General features: G+C 31.8%; 1 protein-coding gene across 1 annotated transcript; it reads left to right on the top strand.

Moving 5' to 3' along the window:
* The first annotated feature begins 2,698 nt into the window (after positions 1–2,698).
* LOC111709902 (tectonin beta-propeller repeat-containing protein 1) lies at positions 2,699–16,091 on the top strand. The gene is made up of 17 exons (XM_023483840.1): positions 2,699–2,760; positions 3,372–3,421; positions 4,054–4,137; positions 4,437–4,497; positions 6,451–6,554; positions 7,400–7,469; positions 8,121–8,212; positions 8,313–8,390; positions 8,718–8,801; positions 8,941–9,050; positions 9,889–9,967; positions 10,851–10,961; positions 11,870–11,949; positions 12,657–12,705; positions 13,390–13,432; positions 13,697–13,768; positions 16,010–16,091. The coding sequence occupies exons 2-13, from the start codon at positions 3,404–3,406 to the stop codon at positions 11,918–11,920; spliced, it is 942 nt and encodes a 313-aa protein (XP_023339608.1). The 5' UTR covers positions 2,699–2,760; positions 3,372–3,403; the 3' UTR covers positions 11,921–11,949; positions 12,657–12,705; positions 13,390–13,432; positions 13,697–13,768; positions 16,010–16,091.
* The last annotated feature ends 2,076 nt before the right edge of the window (positions 16,092–18,167 follow it).

Raw genomic sequence — 18,167 nt, forward strand, 5'->3', positions numbered from 1 at the left:
TTTTTTTTTAATTTAGATTTTAAAAGTGTCTTTCCCCCCTCGGGCTTCCTATACCTTACAGACTGTAGTGTAGATGAAACTAAAGGGAGTGCTTCACAACGGCTCCCTCAACACATTTATCTTATCAATAATGTGAAAGATATTGTCGACGGTTCAAAAAACCCTTTACATAGCTTTAACAAAATTGGTTTTTCTCAAAATTGTCAAGGAAAACGAAATCCGTTTAAATTTTTGAAAACATTTGGGGTGGTGTGAAAATTGTGGGGCGGGTTGGAGAGTGTGTGACAACAGTTCTCGTTAGATCACTGAAGTTAAGCACACTTGTCCTCAGCCAGTAACTGGATTGGTGTCCAGACTGGTGTTCACGGGTTCGATTCCCGTACTCCACACAAACCTGTGGTTTCAAAAACATCTGAAGCCGACATCTGGTGAAGCAGTTATGACCACCTGACGGATGTTGTAGGACAGAGGGGCGGCTGTCAACAACTCTCGCAGCGAAAGGGTGCGTGCTTTCTAGTCAACAAGAAAGAAGCTTTAAGTGGGATTAATCCAAGTGAATGATGATGAAGAGAGGAATGGTGGACAAGCAGGGAGATTCTATGTTTGCCAGCTATAGGTACCTGGGGGTATCCAATCCGGGAGCAATGAGTGTGATGTTTCCTATCAGTATGGCACCCGGGCCTCATTTCAATATTTCAGGGTTCCTGCACTCTATATTCTCAGGCCTAAGAAGAATCTTAGGAAGCTGGAATCTTGTCAACCCTCTTCTCAGAATGAATGAAGCGTGGATGGATGAATATGCTGCCAGATTACAACCCCTGGTAGATCAAAATAAAAACCCCAGACAACACCAAACTTTCGCAATAGAAAAAATTCCGAGATTTGATCGTAACAACCCAATCATGTCCTGGGGACAAAAAAATCTCTTTAAATTTTTTTTTGAAAAAATAAAATAAAATTGATTGTCAAAAAACGTATTTGGAAAAAATGCACAAGTCAGACGGTTTTTTTGCTTCTGATTTAATTTTTTTTTAACGGATCCGAGTTTCTTTATAAAAACAATAAAAAATTGATACAAAGCATGATAATTTCATGAAAAACTTATTTTAACCTTCTTAAGCGAAAATTACTCTGCACAGAATATATTGATATGGAAAATTACTCTTCACAGAATATATTGATATGGAAAATTACTCTGCACAGAATATATTGGTATGAAAAATTACTCTGCACAGAATATATTGATATGGAAAATTACTCTGCACAGAATATATTGATATGGAAAATTACTCTGCACAGAAACAGAATATATTAATATGGAAAATTACTTTGCACAGAATATATTGATGTGGAAACTTACTCTGCACAGAATATAGTGATATGGAAAATTACTCTGCACAGAATATGGTAATATGGAAAATTACTCTGCACGGGTCCCTTATATTGTATAATACTAAAACTCAACTTCAGCAGACCCCAGCTAGTATAAGTAATTTATAGCTCAATTATCACTAAATATTCTTTCTAGTTAGAAATCAACATCCATCAGTAATTAATTATTTAACAAGAAAGCTTTCATAACACGATAAATATTTTATCATTAGGGAACTTCTTTTTTTAAAACCTTGGAAATAAGATTATTAAGAATAAATTAGTCTATCTTTATAGACTATCTGTCCATCTATATCCAATAAAAGTCAAAACGGCTGAACCGATAAGGCCCACATTTTTAGTAGGAACTAAAATGACCACATGGAAGGTTTATCGACCAACAATTTTGACAAAATTTGCCTGAAAAAATGTCAACAATTAATGTTTTTGAAAATGCGCAGAAAAATTTGCAAAAATTTGAACACAATTAATAAGGGTGACTTTAAGAACAACGGTTGAAAGATAAAGTTTATATTAAGTAAGGGGGCGCGGATTTCCCTAAAAACATGAAACATTTTCACATGGAACATTCAGTTTTGGAAAATATTTATTTAAACATCTAAAACTGGAAGGTTTATTCAAACTGAAAAAAGTTGAAAATACTATATAAATATATATACATATATATGTAAATAAGCGAAAAGCTTTATTACATAGAAGATATGTACATTGTAAAATGTTTAATGTTCCAACTTGAACATAGACTTGTACTTTAGATGATTGTGCCTTACGTCAAAATCAACTCATTTTCCTTTTTGGACGCTTTAACTTTTTTAATTTCCCGGATTTACACTTTTCGTGAAAACTTGTACTTTTAAATCAACATTTAACATTAAACGTCAACTTGACGAAATGATAAATCTTACTTTACTAAATATTTCAAATTTTCTAAATTTATTTCTAAAATTAATTAAAGTTTGATTGGAACAAGATTGAGTCAGGGGCGGAGATCAAATTCTTTACATTTGAAAACAATTTCTATAATATTTATCCCAAATGTAAAACATTATCCAAAATGTCAAGCATTGTCAAACTTTTAAAACATATTTATACTTTATGCAATTAAAGTAGAAGCTTTTAAACTAAAAATGATTTTGACAATAACTCCATCAAAAATGAACAAAAATTTTAATTACAGAAAATTGGGGCCTCTAATGTGATTTCCAGGCCCCAGGGGTGAACAAATCAAAAGGGGCGGAAAATTAAGGTAAGGGACTAAGTCTAAAGTTGGTGAGTTATACATTCCTGTGCAAAAAAAATATGTAAATCGGGATTCTGTATTTATCAGCAGTCAGCACCCAGCCATAGCACCGAGCAGTACAGTTTCAGGTAGCGATACGTTGTACTGTGTACTTGTACGTACAGGTAGCAGTTCAGTGTACATTAAACTGGCGGCAGTACAGTTTAAAATTTATGCAGGTAGCAGTACGGTGTTGGAATTAGGCAATTTTATATGTAGCGATATGTTGTGCGGAAGTTTTTAGAAAGCAGTCAGTACATTGTACAGTTTTAGGTTAGTGATACGTTGTACAGTGGTCAAAGAGCAGTGTTAGGATAGTAGCAAGAAACTAGGAACGCAAACACACAACTCAAATGTACGCACATTGCGTACTGTACTCTCTGAAAGCAATAGTCCGATTTGTTTGTCTGGTTCTAGCTGTTTTCGCGTTTTTCGCCAGCGAACGAAATGCGAAAATGAAGCGAAATTTTCGCAAAACGAATTTTCCATGGAAACCCCACTTAAAATCCTCCTGGATTGTCCATTCTGTGGGAATGATTGAGAGCATCGTTTTTTTAATTATTCAATAGCGACGATGAAAAATTATAAACTAATTAATTGTTAAAGTAAACATTTTGCAAGAGATTCGATTTATAATAATTTCAAATGGGAATGTTGAACTTGGCGAAGCTCCATTAAACTAAAATCTACTTTATTATAGAGACCATTTTCGGACTCAACAACGTAGTCAAGATGAGAGCAAGTGTAAAGGCAAGTTTTATTTAGAAACCCAGTCAATTTTACTTTAAAGTATAAAATAATTGATTGTTTAATAAGATTGAAATTAAAGCTGTTGTAAAAATGTATGGAGGTTAAAGGCTAACAGATTAAATTGTGCTATTTCTTGCCCATAGTCTTTAAATATTATGTGAAGCGAATAATTCATCGCATTTTTTCCTCGTCAATTTTTGAAAAAAAAATAAGAAATTTGGACAAGATAATCCTCGTTTTGTAATATCCGACGCAATGTAAATTGACGAAATATAAATTGAGAAATGTAAATTGATGAAATGTTAATAGACGGTATATAAAGTGACGAAATGTAAATTGTCAAACAGTATATCGATGAAATGAAAATTGAAGAAATGCAAATTGACTAAATGTAAATTGACGAATTGTAAATTGACGAATTGTAAATTGACGAATTGTAAATTGACGAATTGTAAATTGACGAATTGTAAATTGAAGAATTGTAAATTGACGAATTGTAAATTGATGATTGTAAATTGACGAATTATCTTTGACTTTATTGTATAGTTCAGTAGAGGGCCCATTTTTTATTTTTATCACAGATTTGTTATTGTGTTGTTGCCGATATTCATATATATATATTTTTAATGTAGAAACCGGCGGGATCTGGGGTAAATATATCTTCCCTAACTTTATTCTCTGAACAGGAGTGGAGAGGGGAATCCTATACAACGGAGGTAAAATTTACAAAAAATTTGAAAGTTTTTTATTTCAATTTATTGAACAGAAAGGTTCCGACAATTGTAAATATAAATATTTTACATCAATTTTTAATGTTTTGAAAATAATATAAATTGTTATAAGCTTGATCAAAAATATTTTATTCTGTTTGCTTCTAAACCCTGCAAACATTGCACCTAATTAAACTAGCAGGTGGTAAAAATATTGTTAAAATGAAAGAAATCTGCGAAAATATTATTTTCTTGAACTCACTGATTTCCGTCAAAAATAAAAATAATTTTTTTGTATATTTCAGGAATCCCAAACTCAGCTGAAAAAGTTTTGCAAGTTTTCTGTCAAATCTATCATTGTCAAAGGTAAGAGGTAAAAAAATATTAAAAAAAAATATTTCAACTCCTTATTTTTACAAAACAAAAAAATATTTTGGTTTTGTCATTGTGCGCTGAATTGAATTTAAAGGGGCCGTGTCAGCATTATTTCAAATGATCCTCCCTGCAAAGATCAAATATATGGAAGATATGGTCGTTTTTCTAGACTTAAAAGTGTTTAATTCTCATAATATCTCCTGCACTAGAAAAAGTTACTTTTGTAAATAAACCATTAGTAGAAATAATCAGTTTTCAAAACTAAACTTATTCATGTCTAATTTATACTTGATCAGACAAAGCTTTTGAGGGTACTGTTGAGAATCGAGCATTGCCATTCTTTTCATGGAGGATTACTTGAAATTACGTTTATACAGGGTGTCCCAATAAACATGGGAATTCAGTGAAGAATTCGATATCGTTTTGACTGCTTACGGTTGTACTTAGTAAAACAAGAAAATTGAAGTATGCAAACAGAATAAACTTGTCCGTCTTCACTGTTCATCTTGCGGAGCAGGGGCGGACACAGGGGGGTGGCGGGGGGACATTCCCCACCCCCTGACAAATTCAGGGAAGGGCGTAGCCCCCCCCTGAGATTTCGAGGCAAAAAATGTTCCCAATTTGATAAATCGTATGTGTTTTTCAATTTTAAGCTATTTGATTATTTTTTATTTAATGGAAATATAATAATTAATATTTATTGAAAATTGAATCATCAGAAGAGAAGGACGAAAAAAATATTTTTCTAGCTTGTTAAAAATAAAAATAAGTTTATAACCAACGATGTAAGTATACGACGACAGACATTGTGTTTTGTTTTATTGGTACGCGGCACACTGCACATCTTGACTCTTTTCTTCGGTTTAATTTAAAAATCAACGACAATAAGTAAATGTTATTGTTTACGTTAATTTAGAATTAGAAATTCGTAAGAAACTAGTAATTTCTTTTTGTTCTTAAATTGCTAATGTTCCTATTGTTGTTCCTGTTCCTAATACTGTGTCCGACCCACCTGAAATCCCTGTCCTAATCCTATATTTTTGTTCCTTATTCCTGAACAATCTTTTTATTGTTCCTAAATCCCTGTCCTAATCCTTTAATTTTGTTCCTAATTCCTGAACAATCTTTTTATTGTTCCTAAATCCCTGTCCTAATCCTTTAATTTTGTCCCTAATTATCAATTTTTTTTTTCCTAAAAAATCTTGCCCCCCCCCTCTCACTTAAATCCTGTGTCCGCCCCTGTTGCGGAGACATTATAGAGACATCTTTGCAGTCTTTTAGCCTTTTCATAAAATAAACTCTAGCAGACATAACAATAGTATGGCTTTTGAAATGATATCGAATTCGTCACTGAATTCCCATGCTTTTTGGGACACCCTGTAGTTCCTTTAAGAAAACATTTGTGCATCATTTGGAAAGTAACTAATCTTCTTTATCTGGTACCTTATATACTATACAAGGCCTAAATAATGGAAAAATCTCTTTGCGATAAAAATGTATTAAAATGGACTGTACACGTAGTTTCAAGTGACCCGCCCACGCTGATTTAACAGTTTGGTCCTTGTCTTGGCAAGCTTTATTTTTGTCGGCGCATATTAGATAGAAAAGAATAATAAAGCAACTCCGTAAGTTTAAAGATAGTTGAATAGTAGTATACGCGATGTCTACAACTTGAAGAAACTCAACGCAACCATTCTGTCCCAAAAAAGTGTTAATTCTAAAAATTTACTTTTATCGAACCATTATCTGATTAAAGATTAATGAGATATTCTTATTTTTTTTAGCTGAAAATTGATTATTTCAATCCTGGAATTTCTGTAAAAGTTACTCAGATACAGATTAGAAGGGTACCTTAATGAATCTAACAAGCAGCTCTCTAAAAAATAAAGGGTCCCTCCCTTGAAATTACGTCTAAAGTCCCTTTAAATAGGAAATGTATTAAAGGAAACCCCTGGGTTCTGTATGGAGAGCCTGGAAATATTGGACGCCCTTTTCTGGTTGAAGAAGGAAAATACTCAAGCTTGGAATCCTTTCCACAAAATATTGAGGTTACTTTTTCCTCCTTCATTATATTGTTTGTTTAAGGATGGACAGTTTTGTCTTTTTGAAAAACGTTCGTCTAAAAACGAAACGATCGTTTTGAAAACGATCGTTTTTGAAATGGATGACACTTATGATAGCTTTTAAGAAGAAATAAACGAAACAATCGTTTTCAAAAACGGAAAAACGATCGCATTGGAATAAAAATTGTGATCTAAACTTTGCTTCTAAAGAGAAAATTTGTTTAAATAAATATAAATAAGATTTACAATTTAAAAATTGAGTCTTTGAAACAAACTTTGATTTTCTCTTCCCTATTTCTTTACAACCCAATGTCTTATACCTTAGATATTTCAAACTATGAATTCTGTTGGATCAAAGTTTGAAATATCAAAGATTTACTCCATCAAGCTGCAAAGATATAGGGATTAGAACATTTGAGTTTGTGTTAAAGACATATTTCCCTTTTGTATTTGCTATGTAGTATATTTTTATTTGCTATGTAGTATATTTATATTTGCTATGTAGTATATTAATATTTGCTATGTAGTATATTTATATTTGCTATTTAGTATATTTATATTTGCTATGTAGTATATTTATATTTGCTATGTAGTATATTTATATTTGCTATGTAGAATATTTATATTTGCTATTTAGTATATTTATATTTGTAATGTAGTATATTTATATTTGCTATGTAGTATATTTATATTTGTTATGTAGTATATTTATATTTGTTATGTAGTATATTTATATTTGCTATGTAGTATATTAATATTTGCTATGTAGTATATTTATATTTGCTATGTAGTATATTTATATTTGTTATGTAGTATATTTATATTTTAAGTCTGTTAAACTGATTGTGGAAAACTTAGAGTCTCCAATACTAATGGTTCATGCATCAGCAAAACTTAAAGGTAATTCTATAAAATATTTCTGTAGGGAATCAAAATAAGCCATTATAGGATATTAGCATAAAGTATTATATTGACAACATCCCCACCCTTAGACAAGGATAATGGCATTGCATCTATTAGAAACACTTTTAAACACAATATGTATGATCTTTGGTTTAAAAGATGTTATCCAAGTTCATCTGTTTATTGTAATTCTTACACTTCAGGCAAATCAAGATTGTTTGGAAATAAGAAATGAAAAAGTATAATTATCAAACCAAGATTTGCTATATAAAGGTTTGGATCATGGATCAAGTACCCCGTAAAGTATGAAGGAAGGATCAATATGATTGTATTGCTATGTATTAGGATCAATATAGATTTTATTGCTATTTATTGGGATTTGGATTAAGTACCCGCTATAGTATGATGGTCGGATCAATATATTGACTGTATTGCTGTGTATTAGGATCTGGATCAAGTATCCTGTGTAGTATGAAGAAGGGATCAATATAGATTGAATTGCTGTGTATTAGGATCTGGATCAACTACCCTGTATAGTATGATGGTAGGATCAATATATTGATTGTGTTGCTGTGTATTAGGATCTGGATCAAGTATCCTGTATAGTATGATGGTAGGATCAATATAGATTGTATTGCTGTGTATTAGGATCTGGATCTGAATCTGGGTATAGAATGATGGAAGGAAGAACTATGCGCAGTGTTGCCTCTGGAACTGCTGGTGTCTGGGCAGTTGCCAAGGCAAGTTCTCTAATTTTGTTCGCTTCTTTGCTTTTGTATCCAATAAGCGCCAAAACGGCTAAATGGATGGATAAATCTCATCACAGCTGTTGTTCTTCAGGATAATACAGTCTGGGTTAGAACCGGTTGTGCTGGGAAAACCAGTTCTAGTGTTGGGGAGAGCTGGACTAAATGTCAGGTAATCAACAACAAACATTCCTTTCAAGAAAAACAAAGGGTCAAGACTAACGAACTTTAGAAAGCAAAAAATGAAAGGAAAATATTGAAATAACGATAGTTTTTGTAAATGTTTCTTTAAGTAAAGTTAAACATTAAAAAATTAATGTTTAAGAAGATTTTAATTTGAAAGAAGTTTTTGAATTCGGTCTTTCATATGTTTTTAATGTTTGTGTTTGCTCATCCGACTGGGCTACAAAGTTTTAGGAAAAAAAGTCTAAAAAAATATTATGTACGCTGGATTATTCTTTGATTAAATTATTAATTATATATTTTCTATTTGTTACAGGGTTCTCCAATTAAGCTGGTATCAGTTGGATACAACACTGTGTGGTGTATTGATCTTGATGGTCACATTGTGGTGAGAACAGAGGTAACTACAGTCATATTGTGGTTAGAACACAGGTAAATACATTAATATTATGGTGAGAACAGAGGTAACTACAGTCATATTGTGGTTAGAACACAGGTAACTACATTAATATTTGTGTTAATAATAAGTTATCTTAAAGGTGACTGCTAGTAGTCCTGCAGGAAAGGCGTGGGCGAATGTGGACGGAGACATGAAGAGTATAGCAGCAAGTAGTAAAGGTCATGTCTGGGCTGTAGATAAGTCAGACAGGTAAAAACATTTGTATCTAAAATCTGTGGCTTTAGCTACACCTTAGATATCAGAAAATTTGCTCTAAACAAAATTCGATTTTTGAAAATTTTGAAAATCCACGAAATTCTTCTTTTTTAAATCGCAAATTTTCAAATATTTTTTATTTTACAATGCATGCAAAGAGAACATATTAATAATTGAAATAGAAGATGGGCGCGAAGCGCCCTGGAAGCCTATCTATCTATATACTTTTCTGTCTGTTTGTTTGTGTCCAATAAATGTTAAAACGGCTGAACCGATCCGGACCACATTTTTTGTGGAACCTCACGTGACCCCAGGGAAGGTTTACAAATAATTAAAAAAATTAGCCTTAAACAAATTTTGAAAATCCACGAATTATTTTATAAAACCCAAGTTTTTTTGTTGTTTTTGTTTTACAATGTCTGTAAAAAATTGAAATAGAAGATGGGCGCGAAGCGCCCTGAAAGCCTAGTATATATACTTTGCTTGTCTGTCTGGGGTGTTTGTTTTTATTCAATAAATGACAAAACGGCTGAACCTATTTGGCCCACTTTTTTTGTTGGAACTCGCGTGACCCAAGGAAAGGTTTATAGATGAACGAATTTTCAAAAATTTGACTCTAACAAAGTTCGAAAATTTTGAGAATACAAACTTTTTTATGACATCCGTGATTTATTGTTTTGTTTTTGTTTTACAATGTATACAAAGAGAACATGTTCACAATTGAAATAGAAGATGGGTGCAAAGCGCCCCTAACGCCTAGTATCATAAACTTTTGACACAAGTATTGTAAACCAAAAAGTTTTATTAAAAGATTTTTACTTATTTGATTCAGAGTTTGGTGGAGAAAGGGTGCAAAGATAGACTCTCCAACTGGATCAACATGGAAGCATATTTCTGGAAATCTTGCAAAGGTTTATACATCTTACATAAACTTCATACAGATTTCACGGTAAATTAGTGGTACTATAGTTAAAAGTCAGTGAGTCGTAACTTTGTAACATTTCTACATTTTTTTGTTGGACTAAATATTTTAAAATTCAAATTTAATATTTACATATTTTCAATTGAATTTAATTAGAAATCAAAATATTTTGGATGTTCTTTGTTGTGGTTAATTTTACTTGATTTTTCCACATTTTAGCTGTGTAACACACCATGAAAAAACATGGTCAATGACTAGACCCCTTTTTCGATGTGACAACTAATTATTGATCCCCTTTATTGATTTTTGCCAACTTATCTTCACCCTAAATAGCTGGGGGTGGGGGGAGGGGCGTTTGGCACCCCCGCTCTAGTTTTTTGCCCTAGCACTCTCTTTTTTGAAACTATCAAAGTGAAATTTTTTTACTTTTAATAAATAGAAATTTAAAGTATTTTTTGTAAATTTTTTTAAAGCATAGGGTAGGGTACAAGGCGGTGAAAGTCCAATCTGTGTAAAAAATAAAATCTAAAAAAGCCTATATAACTTTTTTTATGACTAAAGCTACAGATCTAAAAATCTTGGAAAGTTGGTGTAGAAAAATGTGTCACACTTTGCTATTTGTTTAAAACAAATTTTTTTTCTTGCATTTTTTTACTTTTTTTGCCTTTTTATCAACCCTCCCTAGCACCTAAATTATACAAGTTATCGATCTTATTTTTTCAATAAGCTGGCCTTGAAAAATTGGGCTATGAACATGTATTTCAGCCATATGCATATTCTCTAAGGCCTTTTTAGGGGGGGGGGGGGCGTGGGAGGCCCCCCCGTCTATACATAGATTCAAACCCCCTAGCCTTTATAGGGTTAATATTCAGATCAGTGTTGGATCTTTCGGTGTCTGGGGTTTGGACAGTAAGAATGAAGTTTACTTCCGTGATGGAACTGCTGGAGATGCCGATGAAACTGAGGGATCCTCATGGACAATGGTATTCTATAATTTTACTAGCATAAATCTTTCTCTTTTTAATATTTGAGATAAACCTTTTTCTCAGCACATTACTATTATTATTGTTGTACACTTCTTGTAATGTTAAACAATTTTCTTGCCCTGTCATAGCCGCAGTGCTTGGTCGCTTAGCTTATTCTAGCCGAAATACTTGGACCTGTCATAACTGTAGCGCTTGACTATCCTCTCTCTATGCCTATCCTACACAGAAGTAATGGCACTTCATTTTTTTATTATTTAAGATTAAGAGGGATTGGGCCCTAAGGATAAGGTATTGTGTTTATTTTGCACAAAGGTTATTTTATACATCCTAAAAGGCATAATTGATTTTAACAAAATTGTCACTAACAAACTGATTCTGGGAAGAACAAACAAGCAAAAAAAGTAGCTGTGCCCTGTAAACTACAGGGTGTCCCAAAAAACATGGGAATTCAGTGACGAATTCGATATCGTCTTTGTTATGAATTAGCATTGTAATTCCTAATTTCAAAAGTCATGTCTGCTAGAGTTTATTTTATGAAAAGGGTAAAAGACTGTAAAGATGTGTCTATAATGTCTCTGCAAGATGAACAGTGAAGACGGAAAGTTTACTCTGTTTGTATACTGCAATTTTCTTTATTTACTAAGTACAACCGTATGCAGTCAAAACATAAACAAGCAAAATGTGAACATAACAGACGAAACTCTTACAGATTACAGCTTTCTCAGTTGGTATCACTGTACTAAATAAAAGAATTATTTAAAAAGACGATATCGAATTCGTCACTGAATTCCCATGTTTTTTGGGACACCCTGTACTCAATGGGTGAAGGTCAAAGTTAACATTTCCCCTTGACTTTTAAAAAGGATTTCCTCTGACCATAACATCTTTTGATTGTGATGTTGCAGGTGGAAGGAAAGTTTATTGATATCTGTGTTGGGTCAACCTCTGTCTGGTGACTAGGATCCAACAGGGATATATATTACAGGTAATCAGAGTCAGTTTAGTGTTTATCCCACCAATTTGTCCAATTAAACATAAATCTTTAGATTTTTCTTTTCCTTTTTTTCCTGGTTGAATTGTAGACGAAAACGCAAATGAATTCAAATTGAAGAAACCGATCATATCTAGCCCTATGGATGTAAATAGCCCCCAAATCAAAATTGGGGTTATATGTAATTTTTTCGTGCGTCTGTCCGCCTTCAAAAATTCAAATAAAACAAATACAATTTCAATTCTCAAAACAAAACGTTTCTGTGTTTGAATGGATGGAAATAGCTATCTACATTCCTGCGCATGCCATCAACCTTCTTAAATCTATTATCTTTCCTTCTCTCATTGGAAAAATGGAGGATTCAAATAATGGGAGTTTTTTTATATTAACAGAGTCTGACCAATCAAAAGACAGGATTGGTACATTTATTCATCTAAATAGTTATGAGAAGTAAGTGGAAGCCTTTTTCGTTGAGGTAGTCCTTTTTGCGACATCTACTAGGCTTAATATTCACTGCGTAGTAGAATTTCACCAAGAGATAATTATATGCGTAAAGATGGTGGTCGCTTTGTCTAATGATTTAAATAAAAGCAACATGAGAGAGGCGATTTATTTTTTTGCACATTTGTGAACCATTGGGTACATATACAAATATTCCATAGTTAACAATAATGAATGAGACTTGAGAGCAAGATTTTTAGAGCTGGTCTTGATGGGAATACTGGAACCCACTGGGTGAGAATCGAACAGGTAAAACCACAGACTAACATAGACTGCTCATATAGCTCTACCTGAATATGCTAAGCACACCTATAGTGTCCCAGCACGCCATGCAACAGTTATATGAAAGGTTTTTGACTGCCATCTAACAGCCACTTGTTGCATATAATACCCATTCAGAGGTTAATTTTTACAGTTTTTAAAGAAATACTCTTACTTTTAAGATAAAACATAAAATTTATTAATTTAGTTCATTTTTGAAGATTTTGGTATTTCTATCCAAAGTATCCTTAAATATCACTGATACAGACGTCTGTCTATTGGTCTGAAATCCAGTTGTACACAATGGAAACTGATGTAGGAAATATCGTACAATTTAATCTGTAATATATCTCTATTCTCTTATCTCTGGGTAAAACAGAGTAAAACAGATTGTACTAAAAAACTAAAAACTGTTTTTTATCTTTCAAATAAGATTCTGTACCAAAGTTAACAGTGCAATAGCATACTTTTGAATTTGGTGAATAATGGACATCTTTAGGAAAATAATCAAAACCATTGATCTGAAATAGATATGTATAGTAGGATATTGAGTTGATATTGAGCCAAATGGTAGGATATTGAGCCAAAGATTGGTAAGATATTGAGCTAACGGTTGGTAAGTTATTGAGCTGATATTGAGCTAATTTTGAGCTGAAAAAAATTGTATTCTAGGAGAAAGAGACCAAGGTTGTTTTCAAGCAAATTTCAGTTGTAGGTAAGGTTGAAATTAAAAATTAATCTTAATTTTTTGTTTTGTTAGAGACTCGACCATATGAAATTTATTCATTTTTTTCTTATGCTCCTGGTTTCCCTGCAAATTGATATCATTTATTACATGATTCATGGCATTAGATACAATTCATAGCTTTTTATAGGTCGTCATTAAATTCTCATCTCTTGAGGGCAACGCTGTGTATGTCTTTCATTAATTGGTTTTGAATGATTTTGAATTAAAATGATTAAATTAGTTATTATTTAGATGACACGCTAACTCTGACTGACAAGGATAATAACGTGTTTTATATGTTCAACGCTTCACAGGATATACAAGGTATTCAATCAAGGCGGAATTTAACGTTAAGAAAAACTATAAAGAACAGACTTATAAAGTTTTTCAAAAGAGAGGAGGGCGGGGGGTGATTAAAAATATTTTCTCTACCGCTAAGGAGAGATTGAAACTTTTATGTCTTTAATCTATTAAGAAATATCTAATCCCTCACTTTTAAGGTTATGTAATAAGCATAAATTGATTTAAATTCTTGTGCAAAGGAATTGAGTCTTCGTCACAAACTCAAATTTTCTAATCCTGAACGGTATAAACTTGGATTATTTTATCAAAAAGATTTTATTGTTTGAACTATCTAAGGTCTACGGTATTGGGCTGCAACGATATAGGGATTAGAAAATTTTATTTTTTGCAAATACTTAAATTCCTTTCTAAGAATGGCAATTATATTTCAATGTAAATATTGAGTTCAAAGTATTTTTTTAACATATATTTAAAAAAATATTAATTTCAACAATTTAAAATTTTTATTTTTTTCACATTTATTATGTTAAATATAAATTTTTGAGTTGAAAGTATAGATGTATCACTATTATGATATAATATTATTTTCAAATTTAAGCTAGCCTGTATTGTATGTATCTAACACAATACATATCTATCCAAAAATTCAAAAGACAAATTTTGGATTTAGAACATTTTCCCTTTTACTATAAGCCCATTTAAAGTGAATACTTTTAACTGTTAAAACTGTTGAAGATACTACACAGGGAAAATTTGAAAATATAAATGTAAAATTTTAATTAAAATTTAATAAAGTATTTGTATACAGAGCGTCCCAAATCATATTAGATTATCTCCAATCTTTAACACCAAAATAAACCCTTAATACTCGAAAAACTTATCATTTTCCGCAAGTAAATTCTTATATAAGCCTTATGTTATTTTTCAAAATGATTCATTCTAATGAAATTTTCTGATTAGTCCCGAAAATCGTAATTTAGACCCGTTCTCGGTCTAATATGATGTGGGACACCCTGTACTTTATGAAATCAATGTTTTCATTTATAATTAACATTTATATTTATAATTTTTGGAAAATGTAGTAATCTTTTTTAGAAAATGCGCTTCGATATGAAAACACAGTGTTTTTTATTTCAATCTCTTTTTTTCAAATTTAGTAAAATGAAAGATCGTAAAACCAAACTAAAAAAAAATTAGAAATTAGATTACAAATTAATTGAAATTTTACTTATTATTATTTGTTTTCTGAATAAGCCAAAATACAAATTAATTTTGGTTTGTACGTCATTGGACATTTTTTATAAACTTTGCCATTTCCGTTTTAAGACAATGTAACTGAACAATTAAAGTCCATATATGATGGTTTCATCTAGCAGTAATAGAATAAAGAGCCTGTCCGATATAGTTAAAAAGACATAAGTCAAATTAGAATACCAATAAAACTATCAGTTCCTCTGCATAATATTTTCTATATCACGCAAATCTGCCCCTTTGGTAAAAGTAAGTTCAGCCTATATGAAGCATAAAGTCTGACCGCGTCAACCTTGTTGCACCGGCTAGTCCTGTCCATAGAGCTAGGTACAGTACAAACAGGGACCGGAAAGGTGACCCGGCTCGGAAATTCAAATGTACTACGGCTGCCCGTGATGTAGTTGGATGGCACATATGTAAAACTCTAAATTCATGTGATTAGGGAAAACAGTTAATTATTAAATTTGCTGATTCCAAACTTTCTTTAATTAAATCTAATTTAATTTGTCAGGCGTATCAGTTTACGTACATTTGGTGATATTTAATATTGAAGGAGTGAGATATTTCTTTAAAGCGGAATCAGCTTTTCCATATTTTAAAGATAAAAGCCTAGACTGCGTTACCACCCTATCCATCAATTTTGAAATTTTAGATATTTTCAAATATATGTAGCCTGTAGGAAATATCTTTGATCCCTATATATCATTCATGCAAAGGTTTGCAAAAAAATGTTACATTCTTTGAAAATAGCTTTTAGTTTTAAGTACAAATTTTAAGTGTCCATCTGTAGAGTGTAGAGTGGCCTTAATGATCTACATCGACACATTAATTAGTGAAAACTAGCAATTCATCACAAAACTTGATAACTTTGCATGCCAGCTGTTTTACATTTTACAAACATTATCATCTATTTTTCGGAGTTACACAAAACTTCAAATAATAGAAATTATATCTTCAACCCTTTTGAAAATATTGTTTTCTTCTTTAAAAATGTTGTTTTCAATGTTTTAGGTCGTCTTTCGACAATCCTTTACCATGATACGCCAAACTTTAACCAGTTCAATTTCCCCTTAAGAGGATCAACATATTCGGTAAACTTTTCATTTCTACGATCTTTTAGTTATAAATAAATAAAAATTCAATCAAACCTATTACATTAATGCATCCTTGAAAGGTTGTATTTTCTATTGATATTTTGAAAATGCCATCTAAATAGAATGTTTTAAAAAGATTATTTGTATAAAACTTAAACCACCTTTAAACTTAATTACAAATATACACAGACAGTGCGCATATACAGACGTAGAAAACAAACACGTTTTACATTAATATTAAAACACACACACTGCACATTGATATTGAAACATGCACACTGCACATTAATATTGAAACACACACTGCACATTAATATTGAAACACAAACTGTACATTAATATTGAAACACACACACTGCACATTAATATTGAAACACACACACTGCACATTAATATTGAAACACACACACTGCACATTAATATTAAAACACACACACTGCACATTAATATTGAAACACNCAATTAAATATTTAAAAATACATAAATACAATGATGACCATAAAAATATAGACTAGGAGGACGACATAAAAGCAATGCTAAAGTGCATTTGATGTTGTTACAAAGTAAATAGCTTTACTTCTAAGTTGTTAAATCACTCAATAAGTAAAATGGGTCTGCTTCACTGTACTATTGCTGTGTCTCATGTTCAGTGGACTATTCAAAGTCATATATTGAGTCTAAAAGTCTACCTCCTATTCAAGAATTTTTTGGTTAATACTGTATATAGATAGAAAAGGCAAATAAATGGAGATATTGCAGAAAACATGTTATTTAGCTTCTCTTAACTTTTTTCGTAAGATTGTTTATTAAACGATCGAAATCATTGCGCATTATGAGTATTTTGTTCAATTAATGAACAGAATGTGAGTGATATAATCACCTTTCACTAGCTGGGCTAACTAAGCCAATAGTCGTAACTACATGACATGCCACATTCCCACAACAGGTGTTTTAACTTCCATCTAACGGCCTCTTTTTGCAATAATACCCATTCACGGGTTAAGTTTTACAATTTTTAAAGAAACATTATATTATTATTTTAAGGATCCTCAAATATTCCTAAAGACAGATGTTTTCTCATTGGACGTGTACTCCAATTGTACACAACTTAACATTTCGCAGATTTTAACTTTGATAAATCTCTTTGTACTCTCTTATCTAGCTTTGTTTCTGTGTCAGGATACTGTATCAGTAATGATCCTGCTGTACCAGCTGAGGAAGTGTATAAACAGTACAGTACACCATTCGGTTCATGCCGACCAATCAGAGGAGTTTTTCACAAAACAATGATTATGAAGGTGCAGTTTACAGTTTATTCAATTTTGAAAGAATCTATCATACGGGAAAACCCGGTTTCTTGTATTTTCGTAGATCTTAAAAATATTTTTAGCACATTTCAAATTAAATTATAAAACATTAAATATATGAAGGGATAGATTGAAATTAAACACAAATCAAATCAAAAAAGTAAAACAGCAGATGCAGTTTCCTCTTATTTTCTCTAATGTATATAACTAGTTTGGGAACCCAGCGTTGCCCAGGGTATTTATTGTTAGTCCCGCCGTTTCCCGCGCTTTGTCATACGTAAAATACGACTTTTATGAAAATTGACCCACAGAACTTAAAATCTCAAATCCGTAATCCTATCGAGTTCCCTGCAAATCGGTCAAGGGGTTTGTGAGTTATGATCGGACAAACAAACAGACAAACAGAAATTATATGTATAGATTCATCTTTTTGAATTGTCTACTTTCTTAAAAATTCAATATTAAAGAAAATGTTGGGCGTTTTTATTTTTTTTATAATTGCTAGTTGAACTTGTGTTTGCGAACCATTCTGATTTTCTAATCCCTATATCTTTGCAGCCCAATGTCGTAGACCTTATATATTTCAAACTATAAGTTCTGTTTGATCAAATAATCTAAGTTTAAAATATCATAAGTAGCAAATTTAAAGGGATTAGAAAATTTGAGTTGTGTCAAAGACTCGATTTCTTAAACTATACTTGATGTTGGTGAACATGAAAAAAGTTGGAAAATTAATGTTCTTTTTGTTACCCCCCCCCCTTTCAAAAA

This window comes from Eurytemora carolleeae, unplaced genomic scaffold, assembly GCF_000591075.1.
Source record: "Eurytemora carolleeae unplaced genomic scaffold, Eaff_2.0 scaffold1011, whole genome shotgun sequence".
NCBI lineage: Eukaryota > Metazoa > Arthropoda > Copepoda > Calanoida > Temoridae > Eurytemora > Eurytemora carolleeae.